Source organism: Pongo abelii, chromosome 11 (assembly GCF_028885655.2).
Source record: "Pongo abelii isolate AG06213 chromosome 11, NHGRI_mPonAbe1-v2.0_pri, whole genome shotgun sequence".
Lineage (NCBI taxonomy): Eukaryota > Metazoa > Chordata > Mammalia > Primates > Hominidae > Pongo > Pongo abelii.
In genome coordinates, this window is record NC_071996.2 from 27,302,584 (window position 1) to 27,329,045 (window position 26,462).

The window sequence follows — 26,462 nt, forward strand, 5'->3', positions numbered from 1 at the left end:
CTGTAGTCCCAGCTACTTGGGAGACTGAGACAGGAGAATCACTTCAACCCAGGAGGCAGAGGCTGCAGTGAGTCGAGATCGTGCCATTGCACTCCAGCCTGGGAGACAGACAGAGACTCCGTTTCAAAACAACAACAACAACAACAAAAATAAACCACACTCCTCCCTGCTCCAGAGCCCCTCTGACGCCCGTGGAACCTGCAGAGTCCCAGCTGCCCTGCAATCCACTATACAGACCTTAACCAAAGACGGGTATTTGCTTTCCTTTTCAAAATATTTTCATGGAAGAAACAGGGGACATAATGTCCTTAAGCGGCACCTCAGTTACCCTTGTAATCTCGTTTGAGGTTATTTTTGTGAACTCCAAAACACAGACTGGGTACAGGTGTAAGTATAGACAGATTTTGTCCCGATGTCTAAGTTCTAAGTGTGCCTGGGTAGCCACAGTGATGGCCTCAGCTCCGAACAGCACTACTTTGGGGCTGGAAGCCTGGTATGGATCCTGCCTATAGGATCTTGGGAAAGTGACTTCACTGCCTGAGCCACAGGTGTCTGCAAAGTGGCGGTAACAACAGGGTTGGGAGGACTAAATGGGAGCATCTTGGTGGGGAGGTGGCTCTGTAAAGGCTGGCTGCCAGCATTCATTCACTCCCACTGCATTCTGGAATATTAAAAGGAAAATGAGGCCTTTATTGAAGGGTGCCTTCCAGTGCACACAGCAGATAAGGTCTTATTTTGGGTTATGTCAAAAACAAAGTCTCTACCAAATGTGATGCTCACATTATTTTAGTGTCATCATAAATGACATTATCTTTAATCTGGTGCACCAACTTGTACAACCCAGGGAATGATTCCCCAACCAGAATTCCAGCTGGGCCACTGAAGGTCTGAGTAAGCAGCTCTCATGGAATGTATTCATTTCAAAAACAACAAGAAAACTATTATTTGAATTCACAGGCAGATGGTCTGTAAGTCTAACAAATAAAACTATGTCCTATGCCTTCTGCTAAGGGTAATTTCTCTGAAGTGTAAGTATTTTCATTCACTCATTCAGAAACTACACATTGCACATCTGTGGCTGAGGGGCTTAGGAAAATTCTTGTAACTATAGGTTTAGCCCACAGGAAGCTTGGAGGCCAGGCCAGCCCACGCTACGTGGGGCAGCCTTGCTATGGAGGGTCAGTTCTCACATCAGCATGCCAGGAGCTCCCTGTAAGCTACATCTTGCATCCCACAAACATGCTCTAAAATGTGGGACGCCCCTTGGCAAGATGATTTCTCATGGCATTGTTTGAAAATAGCGGAAGACTGGAAATCTAAATATCCATCAGAGGGGGACTCGTTAAATAAATTACAGTCTGTCCATATAATGGAATACCAAACAGCCACACAAACAAATGAAGAAGTGCTTCAGGCCTGATATGGACCAATTTCCAAGATACATTGTCATGCAAAAAAAGCAAGATGCTGACAATTGCATTAAAAAACATATATGTGTGTATGTGTGTAAATTTATAGATAAGCACACATATATAAATATTCACAAATAACATTTTATTTATGCATACACATCTAGAATCTCTTGCAAAGGATATGTGAGAGGCAGGGAACATTGGTTGTCTCCAGGGAGGGAAACCAGGGGGCTGGCTGAGAGGGAGATTTTTCACCACATAACCTTTAGTAACTCTTGAATATTTTTTGGTTTCAATCTCATCAACTTTAAGCAAAGAAGTCTGTTTTTTTTTTTTTTGAGTTGACAAATATGTAACTATTGAGTTTGAATCATGTAAATTACTCTAGCTAAAATAATAAAATAAAAAAAAACTTACCAAAAGCCAAATACCTCCGATAGTTCATCCAAAAGTGAACTGGAGTGAAGGAGAAGGGCCTTCATTTATCTTTCTCAGAGCCTAGCAGCAGCACCACACACACAACACACACACACAACACACACACACACACACACACACACAGACACACACACCCCCTCCAGACTGGCTTGCCATGGGTCTTCCTCCCAACTGGGGAACCAGAGACCCCAGCTGGCCCATGCATTCTGCTCTGCACTGGAATCTAGGGACAGGACTCTCCCCCACCATACTCTGAGTAGGCTAGGAAGCAAGTCCAGCTCTCCTCTGTCCTCCCAGCACCTGACATACTGGAGGCAATGAAGAAATGTTTTAAACAGTGCCCAGGACAGTGCTGGGCACACAGAAGACCCTCGGTAAATATTGTTGAAATGAATGAAGACAGAAAATCTAGAAGAGTCAAGAAGTCATCACTCTTGACTTAAGTTTACCTTAAGCTTGTGGATTCAGTGTCTGGGGGGAACTGCCATTACAAAAATAGTAGTTCACTGATAAGGATGTGCTCACAAAATGGTCAAGTGTCCTGCAGAGATCACACAGCACAGCAGCGTGGAGGATGGCCCTAGGCAAAGTGAGATGAAATGGGCCCTCTCCTCTCTCTTCACTAGGCCCTCTGTAGAATCCCTCACATTGTGCCTTAGTATGCAGCGTACAAGCCTTGGTCCTCGTCCAAGAGGGCTTAGGTGGTGAGTGACTTAGCCAGTGGATTTTGGAATAAGGCAGATGCCAAGGATTTCCTCCTCTGAAAACTGACCACTTCATGGGTCTTTTGCATGGAGTGGATAATAATTACACAGTTCTTTCTCAAAATGTGTGTTTCTTTCTCCATCAACTTCATTTTCTACCTTTAATTTTGCATAGGAAAAACAACAGCGTAGTGACTTCGAGTTTCAGCCATATGATCAACAAGGTAAACTGAAGGCCTTCCAGCTCAATAAAAAGAATGAACATTTGTTTAGATGCACATTTCAGCTGGCAAGAAAAGAGGCCACCTGGGGCCAGGTAACAAAGGGACCCCAAAGAACAGAGAGAGAGCTGAGGCTAAGCAGCCCAGGAGTGGGTGTTGGCCTCAGTAACCTAGTGGGTCTCTTTTTAACGACCATGCAGTGAGAGGACAGGAGGCCTGCAGTCTGGGAGAAATGAGAAGGGAGATCCAAGACCCCCATATGCAGTCAAGGCCATGGGATCGCTGCATCTCTAGTAACAGGCTGGACACCCTTCAATGCCCACCAGCACAGGGACATACCAAGATGCTTGGCTTCTCACGCCTCTGCTGGGAAATGGGCAGAGGAGCTGAAAAAGTATCTTCTGAGTATTTGTAGCCACATGCTTGCCTTCTCGCTGAGTGATAGTTCAAATTTATAGTCCCCATGTGGTCCAGGACCCCTAAGCTATGAAAAGAATACAAAATTGATCTCACATCGGTGCTACTCCTGAAGAACCTGGTCGTCACACAGAAAAGCACTTTGGAGGGACAGCCTCAACTCATGCTGCATAAGTTTCCGTCAAATAAATCTCCACTCATTATCTGAAATTACAAAGTGCACATGCACACATGTTCATGCACACACACACACACACACATACACACATGCAAGAGTCATCAGATACCACAAAGAAAATTACCAAAGTCAGCTTGAGAGAGGATTAGAAAATGTGTAACAGAAAGATGGATAATATAAAAACAAGGTGCCAAGACATGGAAGATAGAATAAGAAAGTTCCAGAAAGAGAGAATGCAGAGAAGAGGGGAAAGGCATAATTTGAAGAGATGGTTGGTGGAAATTTTTCAAAACTGTACAAAGACATGGATTCTAAGGCTTCAAATTTAATAAAATTGCTATGTTTCAGAATGTGTGGGATGTAACTGAAGCATAACTTAGAGATATGTTTATATCAAGAAAAGTAGAAAAGTAGGAAGGCTAAAAATCAATCACATAGGTGCCCAATTCAAGAAATTGGGAAAATAATGTCAAAGCACACCTAAGAAAGAAAGGAAATGATATAATGACATACTAAAAGAAACCAGTAAGAGAGAAAACAAAGAAATGAGGAAGAGAATCAACCAACTCCTGAATTAGACATTTGCAAGGATTAATAAAACTCTGTGAAAAGGCTGGGTGCGGTGGCTCACTCCTGTAATCCCAGCACTTTGGGAGGCTAAGGCAGGTGGATTACTTGAGGTCCAGAGTTCATGACCAGCCTGGCCAACATGATGAAACTGCATCTCTACTAAAAAGACAAAAATTAGCTGGGCATGGTGGCGCACGCCTGTAATCCCAGCTACTCGGGTGGCTGAGGAGGGAGAATCTCTTGAACCTGGGAGGCGGAGGGTGCAGTGAGCTGAGATCATGCCACTGCACTCCAGCCTTAGTGACAAGAGTGAGACTCCATCTCAAAAAAATAAATAAATAAATAAATAATAAAACTCTGTGAAGACTAACCAAGAAACAGGGAAGGGACAAATAAACAACATAGAAAATGAAAAAGGGAATATAGTTATAAACACTGCTGCTAAATTTAAAAACAAGAAAAATGAACACATTCCTGAAGACAGAGGTAGATTGATTGGTTGAATGAAAGATGACACAAAGAAATAGAAAACTGGAATTACCTCTAACCATTAAATAAACTTAATTAGTAATTTTTTTAAAAACGTTAAGAAACCAACAAACCCAGGCTGAGGTTTGGTAGTTTGGGTTTTTCCAAACTTTGTAACGTACAAATATTTGACAACAATCCTTAACATATCGTTGACATATACAAATATGAACATATACAAATATATTAAAATATTTGAAGATAATCCATATGGTATGCAAATATTTGAATATTGGAAAGGGGAGCATTCCTTAGGACATGTTATGAGGTTAATTTAGTTGAAAATTCAACTAAATAAGGAGAAGAATGGAAATTTATAGGCCAGTCTCACTGCTGATGGAATGACACAGCAAGAAGGCCTTTGCCAGATGCAGGTTCCTCAACCTTGGACTTCCCAGCCTCCAGAACTGTGAGAAATACAGTCCTGTACCACTTAATGACAGGGATATGTTCTGAGAAAGGCATCACTAGGTGCATCACTAAATGTATAGCCTACTACACACCCAGGCTATATGATATAGGTTCTTCCTGGAACCTATTGACCCTGGGCTACAGCAGGTTACTATAGGGAATATTGAAGGCAACTGTAACACAATGGTAAGGATTTGTATATCTAAACATATCTAAACCTAGAAAAGGTACAGTAAAAACATGGGATTATACTCTTATGGGACCACTGTCCTACATGCAGTTCATGATTGTCCAAAATATTGTTATGGGGTGCATGAGTGTAAATGACTTTTCTTTATAAATTTCCCAGTCTATGATATTCTGTTATAGCAACACAAAGTGGACTAAGATAATGTGGCTACCAGAAATTTTAAAATTAAATGTGGTTCACATTATATTTTTATTAGACAGTGCTAATCTAGACAGCATAGTAAGATGCAAAAAATAACTAAAGAGAGAAAAATCAGAAAGAAAGGAAAAAGCTATCACAATTTGTAAATGACAAGATTAAATAAAATGTCTATAAAATTTGTAGGGACACATTTAAAACTAGTAAAAGATCAGCAAGATTGCTAGAAATACGATCAATATATAAAATTTAACTACATGCCTAGATGCCAGCAATAATGAACTAGAAACTGTAATTTTTAAACATATTTATATGTGTGTGTATATTATATATATATAAAACATTTACAGCAGCAAAGAAAACTTCAGGATACTTATGAATAAATGTAACAAAAAATGTGTAAGACCCTTATGGTACAAATGATAAAACAAAAAGATACAAAATAACCAATAAGTATAGGGAGAAAGACCGTGATCATGCGTGGGAAAATGCAAAATGACAAAGATGGCAATCTTCTCCAAATTCATTCACAAATAATTCTAATCAAAACCCCAACAGGGATTTTCAGGACTCTAACAAGCTAATCCTAAAGTTCTCACGGTAGAACAAGGGCAGAAAAAGAGCCAAGACCGTTTGAAAGAGGAACACATGAGGGGATTTTCCGTACCATGCTTAATACAAAGCTGTCAGACCTAAGACAATGTGAGATGGCACCAGAAGAAACTAATAGACCAAAGGAACAAAGTAGGGAGCCCGGAAACAGAGCTACATATGCAAGGAAAATTGACATGTGACAGTTTTTGCATTTATAAAGTCATTAAAAATTAAGAAATAGAATAATTGCTACTGAGACGATTATTCACACAGATAAAGTAAAACAAATTTGATCTCTACATAATGTCAAAGACAAAACAATCTCAGCTAGATTTAAAAGCTACATGTAAACGCACAATTTTTTAAATTTTAGAACAGGAGAATAGCTGTATGACCTCAAGGACAGAAAGAACTTCCTAAAATACAAATACAAGCCACAAAAGAAAAGAATCATACACTTGACTGTGTTAAAATGTACAACTGTTGTCTCAATAAACCATGCCATACCCAAAGATAATGGCCAATAGAAGACTGAGAAATTATTTATAACATGTCTAAACAAGATTAAGATTTTTAAGATTAGTATATCTTAAAAGTATTTTCAGAAAAACACAGCAACCCAGTAAAAAGCTGAGCAAAGGAGATGGATAGGCAAATCAGGGAGAAGAAGCCCAAATGTCCAATACATTGCAAAGGAACAGAATGCAAATGAAACTAAGATCATTCACTATTAGACTGGAAAAAATTCAAGTCTAATATTATCAACCGTTTCATGAAAAGCGAGGCTGAAGAAACTATGCAGCCACTTTGGAGAGCAATTTGGCAATATCTAACAAAGCTAAAAGTGTGTACACCCAACAGCCCAGCACATCTACCCTTCCACTAGGGCTTGGGCTTCTAAATGAGCAGCGTGGTACAGAGAAAGAAACACATGTTGTGTTGCAATGTCCTGCAGGTGTCCATGCACATACAGAGGCACACACACACAAATAAAACAGTCTGACAAAACTTTACTACTTGCAATGTCGTGTGATATTTTCTATTTCATCTTTTTAAATGCTGTTTCCCACGAAATTGATTTTATAAACCCCTGCTGGGAAGAAAGTTCTCCCACAGGGACACAAGGGGAGGTGTGCCACCCATGGCAACGATGTCTGCAACAATAAAAAAGTGTAAACAATGTAAATTACCTCAACAGGAGAGGAGAGAAATCGGCTGTGGAATATTCATTTATCGTGGCGTCTACGGAGCTTTCAATGAGCAAATCAGAGCTTCAGGTAACGACATGAATACATCTCAAAAACATAATCTTGTGCACAGAAAAAAATATATACATGTACACACACATAATAAGATAACATCTTAATCAACTTTTGAAACACACCATGTATGGGCATTTACATATAAAGTAAAAACGGGGAAATATGCCAGAGGGATGATAAACACAACATTCTCTGGTCTGACGCTACTCCTGGGGGGCAGGAGATAGAAGAGGGTGATGGAATCAAGGAACAGCAATAGATAGGGGTTTAAATCAGGGTTTAACAGCCTGGATGGGGGGGCCATGGGATCAGACTACCCCAGTCGGGGCTGCGTTATCACTGACATAGGTTAAAATTGCCAGGACATAGTAATAATATATAGTAAACTGTTAGCCAGTTTGATTATTGCTTTTGAATTCTCTATAAACAGTGCACACTCCTTCCTGTCTGCACCCAGGGCAGAACATCCCCCACCTTGACATGCTACAGACTAAAAACAGCAGAAAAAGTTAAGCTGCATGGAGGTACATGTATTGGTTACATCTTTTTGGTGCGGTTAAAATATTAAATATTTAAATATATATGTATACACACACACAAACACACACATACACACACACAAACACACACACACATCTCTTTCTGTGCATATTTGTGTTCTCCAAAGACCAGACACGCCAAGGTAAGATACTTCCAGAGCAAAGTTACATGTAAGGTCAAAACAGATAGTCTGGGCTGACGCGGTGGCTCACACCTGTAATCTCAGCACTTTGGGAAGCTGAGGTGGGCGGATCACCTGAGGTCAGGAGTTCGAGACTAGCCTGGTCAACATGGTGAAACCCCATCTTTTCTAAAAATACAAACATTAGCCAGGTGTGGTGGTGGGCGCCTGTAATCCTAGCTACTCAGGAGGCTGAGGCGGGACAATCTCTGGAACCCAGGAGACGGAGGTTGCACTAAGCCGAGATCGTGCCACTGTACTCTAGCCTGGGTGACAGAGTGAGACTCTGTCTCAAAAAAAAAAAAAAAACAGTCTGGTGCCTGTGACCGGCTGGGGCCTGGGAGGACTGACGCCTCACCTGAGCAACAACGGGAGCCAACCTTCCCTAAGGCTACATCTGATCAACTCCCACCAAAGCCTGGTATTGGTTAGGCTCAGCTCCTGGGCAGCTCTGTGGGCAGCTCTGTGGGGAACTGCCTAAGCTTCTTTCCCTGCCTCAGTTTCATTGTACTATCAAATCAGCACAGCAATGCCACTAAAAGACCATTGGCCCCACCCGTACCACCCCCAAATCCTGGTCTTCACTGTTTGATGATCACTTTCTTTCCCTCAGAGAGATTGTGTTTTTTTCAGCTTGGTGTGTTTGTCAAAAACCAGTCAATTTATCAAAATAGTAATGTTTGCTCCAAAAATTATAAGGCTGGCTGGTCACAACTCCACCCAAATGTCACACGCAAACAGTGGAAAACAGTGGAAAGAGTGAGGACCCATGTGGGTTTTGCCCAGAGAACCTGGGGTGCAGAGCCCCTAAAATGCCACATGAGGAGTACACCAGAAGGTCCTTACACACGACCTCTCGGCCTTGGAACCAGAACAACACCAGGATCATGCCTTGTGCATAAACCCCCACAGAAAGTTAGTGATGACTTGGATGACACGGTAGCCATCACTGCAGGGGGACACAGGCATCTGAAACCGGGTGCAAAAGAAATCCAGGAAAAGGTCTGTGAGCAAAGGGGTCTGCAAGAACCCAGACCCCATCTCACAGCTCCTGATGATTGGTATTAACTCTACTTTCTTGTTTTCTGTGTTTCTGATGCTCTCACATCTGGGGCTTCGATGACTGACGGAAGGCAGCCCCTCCCAAGGCTGGCTGAGTGACAGCAAAGCACTCACCTAGGAGTGAGCCTTTTCATGTGCAAACCAACTGATCCAGAGTCCGTACTCCAAACCATCTCCTCTACCTGGCTCTACACTCTGGGAGGCCGGATGCCTCTGCTCTAACACCCCAGGGCCAGGCCTCAGACAAAAAGCGATGGCCCCTATGGCCCAGAGACTGCTAGAATCATTCAAACCGGCCAACCCTAAGCTTCTGGCCCTGCCTTGCCAGCCCTTCCACAAAAACCAATGAAACCTCCTTCCCATGCTCTCCCCTCGATCCCTCACTGACTGACCCTGATGCTTCCCCAAGTAGTCCTGTATGGTGTGGGGTGTCCCCCCGCTGGGAAGTGTGAATAACAAATCATCTTTTCAATGGCAACTCTCCCCTGCTCTACTGGCCTCACCATACCTGAATCATGCTAAAACCTGCATTTGAAAACATTTTTGTACATTGTGCAGAGGATGCTGAGCAAGATGATGTGGCTGGGGTGGGGGGGACTGAGCACCCCCAGAGCTGTGCAGCAGCATCACAGGTTACTTTGAAGCCAGACTGAGAGTTAGGCCAGTGTGCTGTGAGCTCTGACTTCAGCTGAGCCAGACAAGCCAATGACAGACCCACTAGGTGTTACTTTGCAAGTTTAAGAACTGCACTAAGATGACTTTGAAGGCTTGCGGATTGGTTTCCAGCTGAATTTTAAAACTGGGCTTGTGGGTTCTACTGAAAACAAATCTTAAGTTCAAATGCTGAATGTCCCTAAATGGCCTCCATGTTTCCTGCCAGTTAGCAGGTTTGGGGAGCTAAAGGATGCTCCCAGCCCAGGAGTCTTGGCAGTCCTGTTGATGACCAGAAGCGTGGCAGGAGCTGACCTCGGTGGTGGGAGGTGGCTGTTGTGATGTCTGAACACCAAAGTCCATGGAGAGCCAAAATCTCTGTGGGTAGCTGCACATTTGAGGGGTCTGCTCATCCAAGGTTGGGGGATGACGCCTCCAATCATGACAGCCCTGCAAAGGCAGCCTGATTCTTTGGGTGCTCTAGATGGGGAAACAGGTCTCAGAGAGGTGCAGTGCCTTGCCCAGGGTCACACAGCCAGGGCACAGAGATGTAAGAGGCAGGCCCAGGCCTGTTGAGCTGATTCCCAGAACTTGGTATAGATCCCATGTTCTGGCCCCATTGCAGACCCTCACCTAGCTCAGGGAGGGAGCAGGCTGCCCTCTGCAGGGGGAATGTTCCTGGGGTTCACAGCCCTTAGGAACCCTCGCCAAATGCCAGGCCCCCAGCTATACTGCCTCTGGCCCTGAGAATCCGCAACAGGTAAACACCATCTCATAGGCCCTGGAGGCCTTAGGCACAAGCCGAGGAGGAAAGAAAAGGAGCTAGGGCAGGGAAAGGAAATGCAGGAGGGGGACAGAGAGAAAGGCAAAGGCGAGAAGAAGAAAATGAAGGAGGCCAGGAGGTGGGCTGGGAGAGGACAAGTCCCAGAGCAATCCAGGCTGGTAAGAGGCCATGGGCAGCCATGTCCCTGGCTCCAGGCCCCAAGTCTCCATGTCTGACCTGGTCCCTGAGCACACCCTAGTACACCCCATCCTTCAGGCAGGAAGGTCCTTTCCAGCTGTTCTTGGCCAGCACCTGGCTGAGGAAGGGTCTCAGAGAGGAAAGAGACTAGCAGAGCCCCTGAGCCACCTGCTGCTGCCCTGTGGAGGACCAGCCCTTCCCTGGTCTGTTGCCACCTAACAGCCCACCCGTCCTCTTGAAGACTCCATGGCCTGAGGCTCAGGGAGTGAAGTGACCTGCCCATCACACAGCCTGCAGGGAAACAGCTACCTTCCAGCCCAGCTTTGTCTCTTCTCAAAGGAGAAAGTCACAGATTTTCTCATTGCCCGAACACACTCCAAAAGAGTCACAGCCAGCCTCACCCCGGGCAGAAGCAGCAGTCCCAATGGGCCTGAGGTCTGCTCAGCCCTGGGCTGGGGCTGGGAGAGGGACATATTGTTCCCTTACAAGGGCCCGAGTGTGCCTAGAGGAGAAGCAAGCGAGGTTTAGAGTTCTCCGCCACACAGGGATGACTGACCCATGCCCAGGCTCAGGCCACATCAGGAAGGGGCACAGCCTGGGCCTCAGCCCCAGGCCCTGCTGCCCGGGTCAGCCTGGTGCCACCCCCTGCCTCAGGCAGCCTCTGCAACCCTTCCTAGAGCCTTCTTTCTTCTCTCTGCCATCTGTCTAAAATTCTGGGTCTGTGGGGTAGGGTGATGGGGTTCTGGGTACTTCATTTTCAAGATGTTGACCCCAGGTCTCCTGGGTATAAGCCCCAGCACTTGCCAGGGGCAGCCAGGGTGCACATTCAAGACCGACAAGCGCTTAAGACATGGAGACGAAGTGCTCAGTGGCCGGGGCTCTGACTCCTTGTGGGACCAGATGGTGCACCCTGTGCCAGGTGGGCAGGGACTGGGGCCCCAATCCACGCTGATTCCTCTCCACCAAGCAAGTACCATGCTGTGTACCTGGTGTTTATTGCTGATTGAAAGAACAAACCAAGAATCACCCCGCCTTGTGGTGCCCCATATGGGAAGCGATGGGTGGGCAGCAGACACAGCCCAGCGTAGGTAATCCCACTGGCACTCCAGCCCCTGAGACTAAGTGATAATCTTTGAGACAGCCCTGTCACTAGTGCCATTGATTTCATCCTTACTCCACACAGGTACTTTGTGAGCATGACCTCACTGAATCCTCACAACAACCCATGGACAAATGCAGAAACTGAGGCCTGGAGAGTTGGGTGAGTTGGTAAGAATCAGAGCTGGATTTAAAGCCACGCTCCCAGCCACCAGACCAGGAGGCGCCTCCCTTCCTACAGACTGGGACAATAACCTGCACCACCGGGAGCTGTGTGACAACCAGAGATAGCACACACAAAGCTCCCTTCACAGGCCCAGAGCACTGACACTACTCTCAAAATGGAATCTACTATTTTACTGACTATCCCCAACCATAACAAGGAATCAAGTACTCTGAGCCTGGCTTTTATTTTCCTGGGTGTGAGCTGTCCTGCTTGTGGCCTGTCACTCAGGAAAACACAGGGGCCCTCTGGCCTGGCATCAGCATCCCAGTGGATGCTCCAGCTGCCCCTGGACAACCTGTCCCCACACTGTGAGCCCTGTAACCTCCAAGGAGGCCTGGTGCCCACAGCAGAGGACCCTCCACTGTGAGGGTTTTCTTTGGGAGGAGCAATTGCCAATTGCCAGGTTAGTACAATTATCAAGCGCTGGACTGAATGCACCGGAATAACTTCAAGTCTTTCCAAGATGCCTTTGGCAGAAGAAGGGCCAGGCATCGGGACAGGGCCAACCTCCCAGCTGGGAGCAACCTTGGTGTGCAGAGACAGACAAGGAAAGGGAACAGAGAGACAAACATGGAGAATGACACAGAAAGAGAGAGAATGACAGAAACAGAGAGAGAGACAGGCAGAGCTGAAACCGAGGACCAAATGAGGGAAACAGAATGACAGGAAAACAAAGAGACAAAACAGGCAACAAAAAGAGACAGAGAGAGATATGGAGGCAGAGTAAAACCAGGACACAGAGACAGAAGATGCAGAGACACAGAAAGATCCAGGACAGGGACGAAGTGAGAGAAACAGAATGACAGAGAGGAGAGGGACAGACAAAGAAACAGTGAGAGAGACAATAACAAAGTCAGAGAAGGACAGAGAGAACCAGAGAAATGAGGCAGAGAGAGTCACCCAGAAAACAGAGGGAACATGGTGGGGACCAGGACGGGCAGGGAGTCTCACAGGTCCAGCCATGAGGTTCTGGGAAGGGCACTCCCCCAGCCACCTGCACATTCTCCGGAGGGCTCACACTCCCTGCCCTCCCCTGCCCTGCTGGAGCCCCAACAGACAGGCCCCTGTCCCTGCTCTGCCCTGAGCTCAGGCAGCCCAAGAGGCTGCTGTTTGGGGAACACATTACCAGCATGTGCTGCTCTTCCCATGGATGGACGTGGGGCCTGGAGGGCATCCGTGTATGTCCGTGTGTGTCTGTGCCCACTTCTCCATACACACCAGCAGGAGCATGAACACAAACCCACACACACACAGGCTTGGCAAGCAGGCTGCCCCGGCAGGGCCAACCTCCTCCTCTACTCACCCTGTGCCCTAGACTGAGGGCCCCCTATGTGCCAGGCACTGTGCCCACAGGGCTAGGGCACAGTCAGAATGCAGGGGGCACAGTGAGACCCTCTGAGGGCGGAGGGAGCTAGGCCAAGGCCACTTAAACAAACAGGAAGGCAAGGAGGGGCTCAAGATACGACCCGGTGATGGCACTGCACGGTGCAGGTGGCTGCACCAGGAGCCCACCCAGCGCTCACCTCGTGGGATGGCAGGTACTCAGACTGGGGGGCAGAGCGGGCCCAGGGTCTTGTGGCCGGTTAGAAAGACCACCTCCACCAGACTCCCACTCACTCAGCAGCACACTCTGACTTCCAAGCCTGCTACACTTTTCATCCAAGGCACTTCTGCTCAAAAGCCACCTCTTCTAAGCAAACTTTACACACACATGTGCATATATACACACACACACACACACACAGGCACACCTGCCCTTAGCAAAACATGCGCCCCCTCCCCTCTGAATGCCTAGCACAGTGCTGACTCAAAGGGACCAGAACTTGCTTGCAGAACTTACATGAACTCAGCCCTGCATTTCGCTCTGAGTGTCCCCAGCCCTGAGAACTGGGGAAGGTGCCCCATGAAGGAAGGGGTCCTGGCCAGGAAGCAGGATCTCAAGGCCCAACAGCCCCTCCTGCAGCCACCCTGGTGGACACAGTCCCCTTCTCCCAGGCCCGGGCCCACAGCTCCAACCAAGTCAGCACTTGGAGAAGGGATGGGACACCAGCATTATGGATTGATTGGTGATAATAATGACGATATCAGCCAACTCAGATGAGAGCCTCCTGGGAAACAGCTATTAGGCCCAGCCTTATTTATTCCTCAGATGTACCCTATGAGGTCAACTCTTCATTATCACCACCTAGAGATGGGAAACTGAGGCTGGGGGAACTCCTTCTACTTGAATGTCACACAGCTGGTAAGTGGCTGGGCTGGGGCTCAGCCCTAGCACTGTCCAACTCCTGGGCCTGCGATCTTAATCATGACACTACCTTTGAGCTAAGTCAGCCTCAGAAAGACATTAACCCTGATCAGAAACTTAAGACACTCATAATGTGCGCACTCTGTAAATGATGTGGAAAGAGATCGTTTATGGAAGTACTAACATGCTCTGAGGCATACTGCCCGTGGGGCTCTATGTCCCTGTGTATCTGTGACTGTGTGACTGCAGGCCTGTGCATGTGAATGTGTGGATGTGTGTATAAGTGTATGAAGGGTGCGTGTGGGTGTTGGGTGTGCACGTGGTGATGGTGTGTGTAACAGTGAGTACGTGCATGGGTGCAGGTGTGTGGCTGTCCTTGTGTGCATGCATGCATACGTATGTGACTGTGAGCATGTGGTGTGTAAGTATGAGTGACAGCATGTCATTGTGGGTGACAGAGTGTGTCAGTGTGCAGGAGCAAGTGCTGTGTGTTTCTTCCAAGAGCCCTGGGCCCAGCTTCAGCATGGTGGGGCAAGGAAGACCTTTCAGAGAAATTGTGAGGAATAGTGGCTGTGGATGATCTTTTTTTTTTTTTTTTTTTTTTTTTTTTTTTTTTTTTTTTGGAGTTGGAAGTCACAGCCTCAGCAGAGAATCCATTTTAGTAACAAGAGAAATGGAATGACGTGGCAAATTATAGTGTCTGACCAAATAAATTATTCCTTTCATTTTACCGTTTTGTTTGGAGGACAGCTTTAAACCTCATCCTCAAGCATATTGAGCAAGTGCTTACTGAGCGGATTCGGCTGTAATTAATATGAATTTAACTTCTTTTCTTTCCCAAGGCACTGAACTGGAGGAGAAACAGGGCAGGGCAGATTCCTCCGGGCTGTGGGTTGGGTGAAGGTTTAATAGCTTCACAGACCTGTGCAAGCTGCAAGGGCAAAAGGGAGAGGAAAAATATAAAACCTTTAATTGCTACTTCCCAAAATAACCTCAGTCCGCCTGTAATAAGCTTATGCTGGATTTTGATTCTTTTCACAGAGGAGAAGAAAAATCAGATTTAAATTTCTAAAGCCAACATATTTTCCACAGGTTCCACCCTCAGCGTCTGTCTGGGGTTGAGAGCTCGAATGTCCTAGGAGTCTCCGGGCAGGGGCTCAGACAAGAGGCTGGCCTCACAGGTGCTTTCTCTGGTGAGAGAGGGGGCAGAACTAACCAACATTTCCTCAGAGAAGCCACCTGGCCCAGGGGCCTTGGCCCAGCAAGCTGCTCTCATGCATAAAGAGGGCACTGAACCAGGGGGTGACACACTGGTCATCGATGGTGGTGGAACCAGGAAGACCCAAGGTTCATGGAAGCTTTAGAAGTCCCTGGGTGTTTAGACCTGCTCCTCAGGTTCTCTTGAATAATTTCATTTTCTAAACTTGTAGGAAAATATACAAAACATAAAATGTACCATTTCCATGCCTTTTAAGTGTACAATTCAGAGGCATTGAGTACATTCACGTTGTTCCGCAACCATCACGACCATCCATCTCCAGAGGTTTTTCATCTTCCCAAATTGAAATTCTGCACCCATTCAACATGAACTCCTCACTCCTTTCTCCCTCCAGCCCCTGGCAACCACAACTCTACTTTCTGTCTCTATGATTCTGACATATCATAGAGACCGCGTATATCTAGGGACCGCGTATAAGTGGAATAAAACAGTGTATGTCCTTTTGTGACTGGCTTATTTCACTTAGCATAATGTCCTCAAGGTTCATCTGTGCTGTGTCCGAATGTCCTTCCTTTTTAAGGCGGCAGAATAGCCGTTTGTATCACGCACCACATTTTGTTTATTCATTAATCCATCAATGGCCACTTGGGTTGTTTCCACTTTTTGGCTATTGTGAATAAGGCTGCTATGAACATGGGTGTGCAAATATCTCTTCAAGACCCTACTTTCAACTTTTTTGAGTCTAAATCCAAAAGTAGAATTGCTGGATTGTAAGGTAGTTCTGTTTCATTTTTCAAGGAACTCCCATACTGTCTTCCAAAGTGACTGCACTATTTCACATTCCCACCAGCAATGCACAAGGAGGCCAACTTCTCCACATCCTCACCAGCACCTGTTCTGTTTTCTGAGTGTTTTTCTTAATAGTAGCCATCCTATTCACACAGTGGGTATGAATCCCCACTGACTCTTCATCACCCGCTCACAGGCAGAGGCACTACTTAGAGACGCCAGGCTCACCACTTAGCAAGAAGCATATCAGCAGACACTCGGGTTTGGCTGTGCCAACTCCACTGTCCTAGAAGAAGACAGCCACGGGCCTGGGCAACACAGTCATATGTTTGTGCTTCTGGGCTGGCTCTGAGGGAAGCCTAGAGGTCCCTGAAGCACTCATCTGGTCATGGATTTAGTCAACAAACCACTGGCATGGGCAGTGCCAGGCTCTGTTCTAAGAGCTAGGGACACAGCGGTCCCTCATGGACCCATGGGAGTCACCACACAGTGAAAGCGAAATGGTGGGAGCCCCACTTGTCCTGGGAGCCGCCAGTGGTTATGTGTGGCTGGGGTGTGGGGAGATGCGGCAGGCTGGGAAGTCACTATGGAGAATGTGCCAGCATTTGAAGGGGAGACAGAGGAAGCAGCAGCAGAGGGAGGGGGCTGGCTGGGTTCTGGGCCTGTGCATGAAAACTGTGTATGTAAACATCAGAAGCTGAATTAAAAACTCCAGCTCTGGAGCCTGCAGTACAGGAGGCACAAGGAAATGTAAACAGACAGGACGGCAGACCCTCACGCCCAACCTGGCTCTGGCACATTCAGACTGGGACAAGGGCACCGCTTCAGCTGCATGCACTCAGCCCCTCTCTGTCTCAGCTTCTCCCCTCTCTCCTCCACACTGAACTTGCTAAGTTGGGTGCATGCAGATGCATGCCAGCCACAGCTCCCTCCCACCCCACCCAGCCAGGTTGGAAGCATCGCAGCTGTCTCTGGACAGAGCCTGGCCATGGCCCAACACTCTGCTCTCTCATAACAAAGGCGGCCGTCACCAGGCAGCCTCCCATCATGCCCAGCAGTAAGGGCCTGTGGTGTTCTCACCTAGCATCCTATCCCTCCCTGGGACACTGCTGGGCCACAGCTGGACTGCAAAGCTCTGAGCAGCCAAGGCTTGTGCAAGGCCATCTGCGAACCAGCAGCCACAGGAAGGAGCGCTCCTGTGATCCCTGGCCAGATTATCCAAACATCTCCTGGCCTTGGGGCTCAGCCCTGGGGGCAGGGGTAAGACTTGTCAGAAGACACCCACAGGGATCTGATGTCTGCAGGAAACACCAGGAAGGGGACATGGAGGGAGGGCTGTCATCAAGGCAGGCTTCCTGGAAGGAGCAGGCAAAGGACAGGCATCTGGGCAGAAGGAGCTCACAGCCAGGTGCACACTCACAGTCAGGTGCACACTCACAGTCCGGTGCACGCTCACAGCCAGGTGCACACTCAAGTCCGGTGCACGCTCACAGCCAGGTGCATGCTTACAGTCCAGCACACACTCACAGCCAGGAGCACACTCACAGCCAGAAGCACACTCCTTACAGCTAGGCACACACTCACAGCCAGGTGCACACCGAGGTCACACTCACAGCCAGGTGCACACTCACAGCCAGAAGCACACTCCTCACAGCTAGGCACACATTCACGGCCAGGGGCACACTCACAGCCAGGTCACACTCACAGCCAGCAGCATGCTCCTTATAGCCAGGTGCACACTCATTCCCAGGTGCACTCACAGCTAGGCACACACTCACAGTCCAGCACACACTCACAGCCAGGCGCACATTCACAGCCGGTTGCACACTCCTAACAGCCAGGCACACACTCACAGCCAAGCACACACTCACAGCCAGGTGAGGCTGTTTTAATGTGAGGGCAGTGAGTGGCTGCACAGGTGGACAGTGCCAGGCCTTCCTTGAGCTTTATCATGTATTTGTAAAACCTGAGTGATAAATGGGCTCCTTAAACAGGAATGCATTCTTTCAGATTCTAAGTACTTGCTTCAATTCTCCCAAAACTCCCAAAACATGGCAGTACCAATGGCTATGAGAAATATCATGGGGGCCAGGCACAATGGCTCACACCTGTAATCCCAGGACTTTGGGAGGGGGACCACTTGAGGTCAGGAGTTCGAGACAAGCCTGGGCAACATGTTGAAACCCTGTCTCTATAAAAAATACAAAAATAAGCCAGGTGTGATGGCAGGCACCTGTAGTCCCAGCTACTTGGGAGGGTGAGGTGGGAGGATTGCTTGAACCCGGGTGGTTGAGGCTACAGTGGGCCATGATTGTGTCACCACACTCCAGCCTGAGCAACTGAGCGATAACCTGTCTCAAGACAAAACAACAACAACAAAGAAATGCTATGGGGACATCCTTTGTCAGGTGTGTCACTGACAAGGGAGTTCAGGTCCTCATGTCCCACTTGGTAGGAACATCAGGCTGTGGGAACACCTTATCTCAAAGCAAGGCCCTCAGGACAGGCTTACATCCTCAAAGACCAGCTGTGTCATTTGGGGTAAATGACTTACCCTCTCTGACCTCCTCAGAGTCAGTTTGACAGGTGCTGGTGTAGACCCAAAGGGGACCCAAAGGGCCTTACAGCCAGAGATGGAGCAAGGGGCAGTGGCTAATGACTAGTACCTGGAGGGACACTCTGGAGCCACCGTTTTGCCATCTCTGAGCCCCAGCGCTCGTGAGGGTGGGCCTGAGGATCACCAGCTTCCCGGGGTAGCGAGGGACAATCACATGTGTCAGGGTGGGGGCCCACACCCCTGTAAGGGGAAAGGGAGCTACCAGAGCACCACTCCACACAGTCCCCCTGGCCAAGGGGCAAACTGGTAACAGTCAAGGTCGACACAGTGAGTAAATTTTTTGCTACCTTCCTCTTCCTCCCTGTCTATTCCCCTAGTTGCCTTCCCCAAAGGACAGCCCTCCACTCAGCCTTCACAGGGTCTTTATCTCCTCCACCAGCTACGTGATGCGGGGTAAGTGACTTAGCTTCTCCGAACCTGGGTTCCACTGGTGCTTTAGCTGCTATACTGCCTCCCACTGCTACAAAGTCATCCCAACGGAATCTACCCAAGATATGAACGTTTAGATCTCCAGAGCAGACAAATCAGAAAAGCCTGGTTTTTTCTTTGTTAAATAAAGTTAATTCACCATAGAATTCCATTAATTAATGAACTGCCTTTATGCCCATAAAATATGAATAATTTTGGTCCATGCATGGTTTTACAGGAATACGGCAAATTACACAGTGACGTGGAAGGGCAGGGCCACCAGGAATGTGAACCCTTTTGTGGGTGCAGAAAGGAAACCCCTCCCTTGGCCTGCATGGTACTGCGCCTTCGCCCAGGCCTATTGGAATCCCACAGGGCTTCACTTCCGCACATGCCACAAGCTCCCAGGGAGTGGCTCCATCTGCCCAGAGACATCCCCGGGACTCCACCCTGAGGCCCAGCTCTCCTCTCCACAGCCCACAGCCGAGAGATCTTCCCATAAAAGAATCGGGGAAGGATTCCGATCCCTGCCTTCCAATGCTAGGCATTCCATAGACGTCCCCAGGCTACCCACTTCTGTGTGCTCCCCACATCCCACAGCAAAACTGCTATAAGAGGGCAGATCAGAAAGAATGTGACATCACCCTGTCATCCTCTCCCACTAGCAGCTCGAGCCCGAATGCTCCGTGGTGTTAAAGCACACTTCAGCATGTACTAGGCAAGAGATGTCCCTCTCTGCCTCCTCCACACCTGCCCAGGGACTAGAACCTGCACCCAGAATCGTGGATTTACTTAGTGATGGGGGGAATTCTCCCCCCAGCCCCACATACAACTCCAGTCCCTTCCCCCAACCCTATGGCTAAATTTATAGATTTGGGATTGCTGTAAATTATAATGTAATTATATCACGCCGGGGGCAGCTTCCCACGGCAGAAATTAAAAAGCAATTCAGGTAAATGATCTTTAGCTACAGTGGAGCGTCCCTGCAGAACTCATTAAGTCCAGGGACCAAACAGCATACCAAAGACGGTGTGCGGCCGCTGCATGTCAAACACAGCCTCACCTGGGAAACACACAGCCGGGTGGCGGGGGTGCAGGGGGCGGGAGCAGGTTCCCTGTTGGGATGTCCTTCATCTGCCTCTCACATCCGCCTCTGTGCACACCTGTCCAGGTGTCTCCTCCAATGCCCCCTCAGCCTCCCAGTCCTAGACCACCCCTGCAAGATGCCCCTTAGAGAAGGAAACTCAAGGTTGCCCGACGAAGAGCTAGGGTAAGGGGCAGAAGATGGGTTCAGAGTGTACTGAAAATAAAATCAGATGGGAAATTTGCCATTTGGGTTGCATTCGTACCATTTCCTCTGAAGCTTTGAATTTCAAAAGCCCAGGGAGTTATTTTTATGTGTTTTGTTGTTGTATTTTAACGTCCTTAATTGAACCTTCCATTGGAAGGAAAGTATGGCATGGAAAGAAAGAACTGGAAAGAAACACACTAACATGTGAGTGAGGGTCATCCTTGGGAGGTGGAATCAGGGAAGAACATAATGATATGTTCACTGGGCTTTTCCATAGTCATCACATTTTCAATCACTTTAATAATCAGAAAAATAGTAAACAGGTGATTTGCGGAGGCACTTCCATTTGCTGTCGTTCTGACCTTCAGCCACATGCAAAGGGGTGGAATGGGGACAGCACCATCTCTCTTGGTATTAATTGTGTCAAGTTCATGCAAGGACCCTGTGAGGGTCAGGATTCAGGGGATACAAAGGTTCTGGAGCCTTAGGGCCCATCGGGCTGTTTCCTAACACGCTTCTGAAAAGGTCATTTTGTCCCTGTCCCTTGAGCTGCACCCGCTGTGCAGGGCACTATGCCCATAGCACACTGCCGGGTCCAGGGACCACAAGAAGGCTGCTCTAACTCCAGAGACACTTTGTTGAGTTTGTCACCTTCCAGACACTGTTCAGTGCTTCGCTGATAACAGCTCACTCAACCCTTGTAACAATCTTTGCACCCGAAAGGATGCTGCACAGACAAGAACTCCAAGGCCACAAGAGTTCACAGCCTTGCTCTAGGTCTCATCCAGCTGTCACTGGCATAGCAGGAACATGAACTCGGCCCACCGCCCGGTCTTAGCCACCACAGCCTCATCTCCATGTCAGAGGTGTGGAACACAGCAAAGGCCAGTTGACAAGCAACCTGGTGGCATCCCCAGTGCCACTTTCTCCCAGCCCCTGTGGAGTCAAAGGCAAACAGGAACACATAGTGGGGGCCTCGGGTGGCAGCCCAGCCCAGGGGAAAGGAGGCTCGGTGTGACCTACCCCACTGCCATCCAGCTGGGCGGCTCTGGTGAAGAGCCTCAGCATCCCCATCTGTAAAATGGGGTTGCACCTGCCTCTGGGGGTCGCAGCACAGGCTTAGGCAACCTCGTAAAGCACTGGTTGGGGCAAAAGGGAAAAGAGGGTCTTTCTGAGTCAATGTAATAGTCCCCAAGTCTATAGTTCCCAAGTCTATGCACAGGCACCTCCCCTCTGTTTATTAGAAAGACGAGAGGGTGAGGAAGGGCAGTGGACCAGGCTTACTGGTCACCAGGTTTCCCACTGAGAGTGCAGGTCCCCTCCCCAGGGCCCACCAGGCTCTCTCTTCCTCATCCTCACATCTGATGAGGCTAGGCCAGGAGCTGGTTTACAAGCCCATCCGAGGATTTGACAGTCTCGGCCAGAACGAGACCAAACTCCCTCCTCAATGCTGAGCTCCCCTTCTCTATCGCCCATAAACGTCCTCCGGTTCTGCTATTTCTTTCACAGTAGAAGTTCACCCAATGTTCTGCTCAGCTGAGCCACGGGCCCATCCCTAATTTGGACATTTTTCTCCCAACATCCAGTCAAATAGGAAAACAGATCACACACCAGGCCCTTGCTTGTCCTAGTAAACTCTATCCATGAAGCCTAGGGGCCAAGAACCCTCCTGGCGCATCTGCACCTTTACAACTCGAGAGAACCTCCCCCGCACAGAGGCCCCAGGAAACACTGTCCCTATCAGGTCCTGGTGGCTGCGAGCTCGGCCGCCCACGCAAGACAGGCTGCCGGTCAGGGAGGAGCAGATCATCCCAGGCTTAGTGTTCTGGGCCCTGAAAATACTTTTTGCATTTCCTCGAGGAGGGGGGCGGGTCGGCCTTGGCAAGGCATCTGAAACCAAGGAGAGGCCACACACTAGTTACTGAGTCGGCACATGGCAAGCCCTTCAAAACGCCTCCCGGTCACAGACAGATGAGAAAACATGTTCTTAAGCCACCTCAGCAAAGTGCTCCTCTGGCCACTCAAGACTGCACCCCGAGTGGCATAGAGAACCCCTGGAAGATGCAGTGTGGCCCATGTCTGCCTGCTCTGTGGCCACTGGAACACTTGAGTGTTTGTTTAAAGAAGTCAGTCCCCTTCCCACCAGAAAAAAAGCTACCCTCTCCAGCGCTCACTCTTTCCTTCTCCACTGAAGTTTTTGCCACAGCAGAAGGCTAACTCTCACAAAGAGAAGAAACACAGACACACAGGGTGTGCACACACGTCCACACACTGGCGTGGCCAGCAGCTGTCCCCGCAGGGTGTCCGGAGCCCACACATCCACAGCCAGCCTACCTGGGGGTTGCTGGGGCAGGGTCCCAGGCCAGGAGCCCACCCCCGGAGTGCCTCAAGGCAGCTCTCCACCTCCTCCTGCCACCAGCTTCTTTGCCGCCAGCATCAGCCTCTGACGTTACTGCCTGGAGAGGGGGGAACTAATGCTCACCAGCTGGCTTGGTGATTTAACCCTCTCGGCTTCCAGGGAACTCCGGCGTCCAACTGGATGAAAGTGCACAGTCCCCCTAACAGGGGCCCCTGAGCAAATACGAGGGCGACAGCTGAGAGTTTAGACTCGGCAAGAAAGCAAAGCCTGGGATGGCTGAGAGGAGGAGAAATTGGCCCCCAAACCCACATTCGCTCCACTGTCCTGATTTTAAGGGAGCCAGAGAGAACTATCTTAGCTAAGAGAAAACCAGACAGAGGGCAAAAGGGACCAGCCTGGACCTTTCCTTCACTTGCCTTCATCAGCATCAGTCTTTCTAGGGGTGGATGCCTCAGTAGATGCTGCTGGAGGTTTTCTCCAGCAAAGTGGCCAACCGTCTCCAGGTTCCCATGGCCTTGGCAGCTGGCCATCCTGTTGCCTGTGCTCGTATTCTGTTCTCTGGGCCCCACTTTTCTGCCTAGTGAACCCATATTCATCCCTCAAGACCCAGCTAAGGCTGGGTCTGGCCTCCTCCAAGAAGTCTTCCCTATCTCTCTTCCCCCAGAAGCAGGATGAAGTATCTGGAAATGACTTCTCTTGGAGTCGTTACCACACTAAGATGCTGTCCTTGCACTGATCAGTCCTTCTTCTTAGCCAGTGAGCTCCCTGGAGGCTTGGCCAGTGGGGTATTTGCCCCAGCATAAGGGACTGGTACAGTAACTGGTAAATGCCTGCAAGCAGATGAATAAACTGCCTGTGGCAAAGTCCTTCAGATTTCCGATTCTTGAAAACAAGGCTCAGGTTATAGAATTCTCTGTGCCTGCCATTGGCTTTCAGCTGCTAAAGGAGGAATGGCAAAGGAAGATTAAAAAGGAGGGTGGACAGAAAATACAAAAACCGGTGGGTTGCAGTGACTCACGCCTGCAATCCCAGCACTTTAGGAGGCTGAGGTGGGCAGATCACCTGAGGTCAGGAGTTCGAGACCAGCCTGGCCAACATGGCAAAACGCCGTCTCTACTAAAAATATAAAAAATAGACAGGCATGGTGGCAGACGCCTGTAATCTCAGCTACTTGGGAGGCTGAGGCAGGAAAATTGCTTTAACCTGGGAGGCAGAGGTTGCAGTGAGCCGAGATCGCACCATTGCACTCCAGCCTGGACAACAGAGCGACTCCATCTCAAAAAAAAAATTAAAAAAAAATTTTAAAAGTCTCTATTAGTGGCACTCTGTCACTCTGAATATCTGCTATCAGTACTTTTAAAGTGCAACACAAACTCACCCATCTGGAGGTCACTCACCCCTAAAAGGCAACTCTACCAGCTGCAGCCAGGAACCCAACAAGAGCCAGGAACCCAACAAGAGCCAAGAAGCCCCTGAACCCCTAAACCTACATCTCAGAGGCTTTGCACTAACAGTGTATGATAAAAGCCCCCTAGGCCCTTATTCAGTGCCTCTGGATTCTTGGCTTAGAAACTATTCTAACAAAATGATATGTTTCCCAGCACGTAACCTAGAAGTGGGTATCAGTAAAAGACGGCAGGGGGCTGTGGCTGCTTCAGATAAGCAGGTTATCAGCATAAGGTGGGGGAGGTTCAGAAGGACTCAAGTTCAAATCCTGGCTCAAACCACTTACTAGCCGGGTGGCCCTGGCAACATGCTAACCAGTAGGCCTTTCATAAACATCTAAATGCTTTTTGAATGAAACAGAATTGACTACTGAATTTGGCCTTGAAGGAGCCTTGGGATTTGGCAGGGCAGAGGGCCTGGAGGGAGACATTGGGGGACTGGAGAGTCCCTGGAGAGACATGCCTGGGGCCCAGACTCACTCGGAAGATTGTCAAGACTCAGGAGTGATTCATGTTGGGACTGGGGGTTGGGGAGAGGGGGCAGAGAGAGACACACTCTTGCTTCCTCCCTGTGGTGCCCAGCACCTACTCGGTAAGGACTTTAGCCAATGCCAGTGCCTGGCCCAGCTCGGCCTTGTGTGGTTCAGTCCTTCCTGGCTCTTGGCTTTGTCTGCACTAAATGCACCCAGACTAGGCCCAGTCAGTTCAAAGGGTCGGTGCACACCATTTATCTCTGTCTCAGGCCACTGGCACATCCACACTCCTTCCCAGGGGCTGATTAGAGAGGCAGATACTACTTTCTTCTCGGAGGCTTCTTCTTGGATGGCAAACAAGAGCCCTAAATGTACCCACTGGCTGTGCTGGTGTTAGACTTCACTCTCCACACCCCTGCCCCACAGGCTTGGAAGAGGCACTGCCACCCCTCGGGGATGAAAGCGGGGCTCCTTGGAGCTCTCCAGCTCCTCCCACCACCTCTCTGCAAGGCCCCAGTGTTCAGGCAGCTGTGACCTCAACCAGATGCAGGCACAGGGCCACAGGGCCCTTGAACCAAGAGCAGGGTGCCTGGAAAAGCACAGGAAAGAGTGGAGCACAGAGTTTAGAAACAGGATCCCATCAAATCCCATGTGAGGCCCTGGGCAAACCAGGGGACCCTTCTGGGCCTCATGTGTAATGGCAGGACATAGAGGCCGCAGGAAGCTGTCCTCAGAAGGTCCCGTGGGGATCCATCCCCTCAGCCTTGCCGCATGGTTCTCAGGCCGGCTGGGTCTCTTAAGTTTGCTCCATACAAGCAAGTGGGTGAGGATGCTATGCCCGCAAAGGAGTCTGGAGTGGGGCCAGGTGATGTGGGATGGGTGGGGAGGGGGCACTGTGTACACAGCCTGGGACATCCAGCACCAGGCAGGCCAGTGGATGAGCAGTTGGAGCTGATGAGACAGATATAGGGGTCCTGGGCAGAGACAGCTGAGCGGGTCTCACTGCCCAGGTGCCCCCACGATGAGTTTCCAGTGAGAAGAGAAGAGCACTCAGGACAAAGCCTGGGTCCTTCACCTGAGGGAAAAGGGGCAGGCAGGAGAACACAAGGGGAGCTTAGAAGCCAGGGAAGGAAAGGGCTGAGGCGGAGTGGTGATGAGACTGTAAGAGGAGGAGGCAGGAGGACCCCCGAAGGTCCACAGTGAGCCCATCAGCGGAGCCAATGGGGTGAAGTGAGGGGGCCTGTCCTGATGGGCATGTGATGGGAGGGGTGACAGGTGGGCAGTAAGCATGGCCTGCTCCTTCAGGGCACAAGCGCAGCCAGACTGCGGGGCTGGGAGCTGGGGGAGAGACCCCACAGAGGCAGTGGGGGTGGCTTCATACCGAGGCCACTTAGCCAAGCTGACATTATGCACTTCCCTGTGTGGTTCCGGGTAAGGGCTGGCCACAGAAGAAATCTATGTGGGATTAGGAGGAGGGATGGCATAGAGCAGCGGCCCTCTCAAGAGATGGGCAAAGTCACATTTTCATAATAATCCTAAAACCTCATTTGTCTTCCTCGCTCATTGTCTCTGTATTTTCTGGTATAGTTTTGGAAGATCCGGACAACCCTGTGAGCTTCTAATTCTGAATGACTGATGCACGGTCATACAAAATAATGCATGGGTAAAAATACATCCATTCAAAGTGCAAGACAGACCCATTGATTTTAACCAACAGTATGGGAAGGCCTTTGATCTGTTTCAGACTCCATAATGTCATGTTTTGGTGCAGCGT

The 26,462-nt window shown here is 49.0% G+C and overlaps 2 protein-coding genes across 9 annotated transcripts in view; both read right to left on the minus strand.

The window, feature by feature from the left end:
* The window catches only part of GLI2 (GLI family zinc finger 2), a 256,865-nt gene that overhangs the window by 148,375 nt on the left and 82,028 nt on the right, over window positions 1–26,462 (minus strand). The window lies entirely within an intron of this gene.
* The window catches only part of LOC134759578 (uncharacterized), a 61,498-nt gene that overhangs the window by 15,581 nt on the left and 19,455 nt on the right, over window positions 1–26,462 (minus strand). Inside the window, exon 1 of the mRNA XM_063712727.1 lies at window positions 1–26,462. This exon is cut by the window's right edge and continues 19,455 nt beyond it. Coding sequence (XP_063568797.1) covers window positions 11,852–12,844 — 993 coding nt within the window. The 5' untranslated portion in view covers window positions 12,845–26,462 and the 3' untranslated portion in view covers window positions 1–11,851.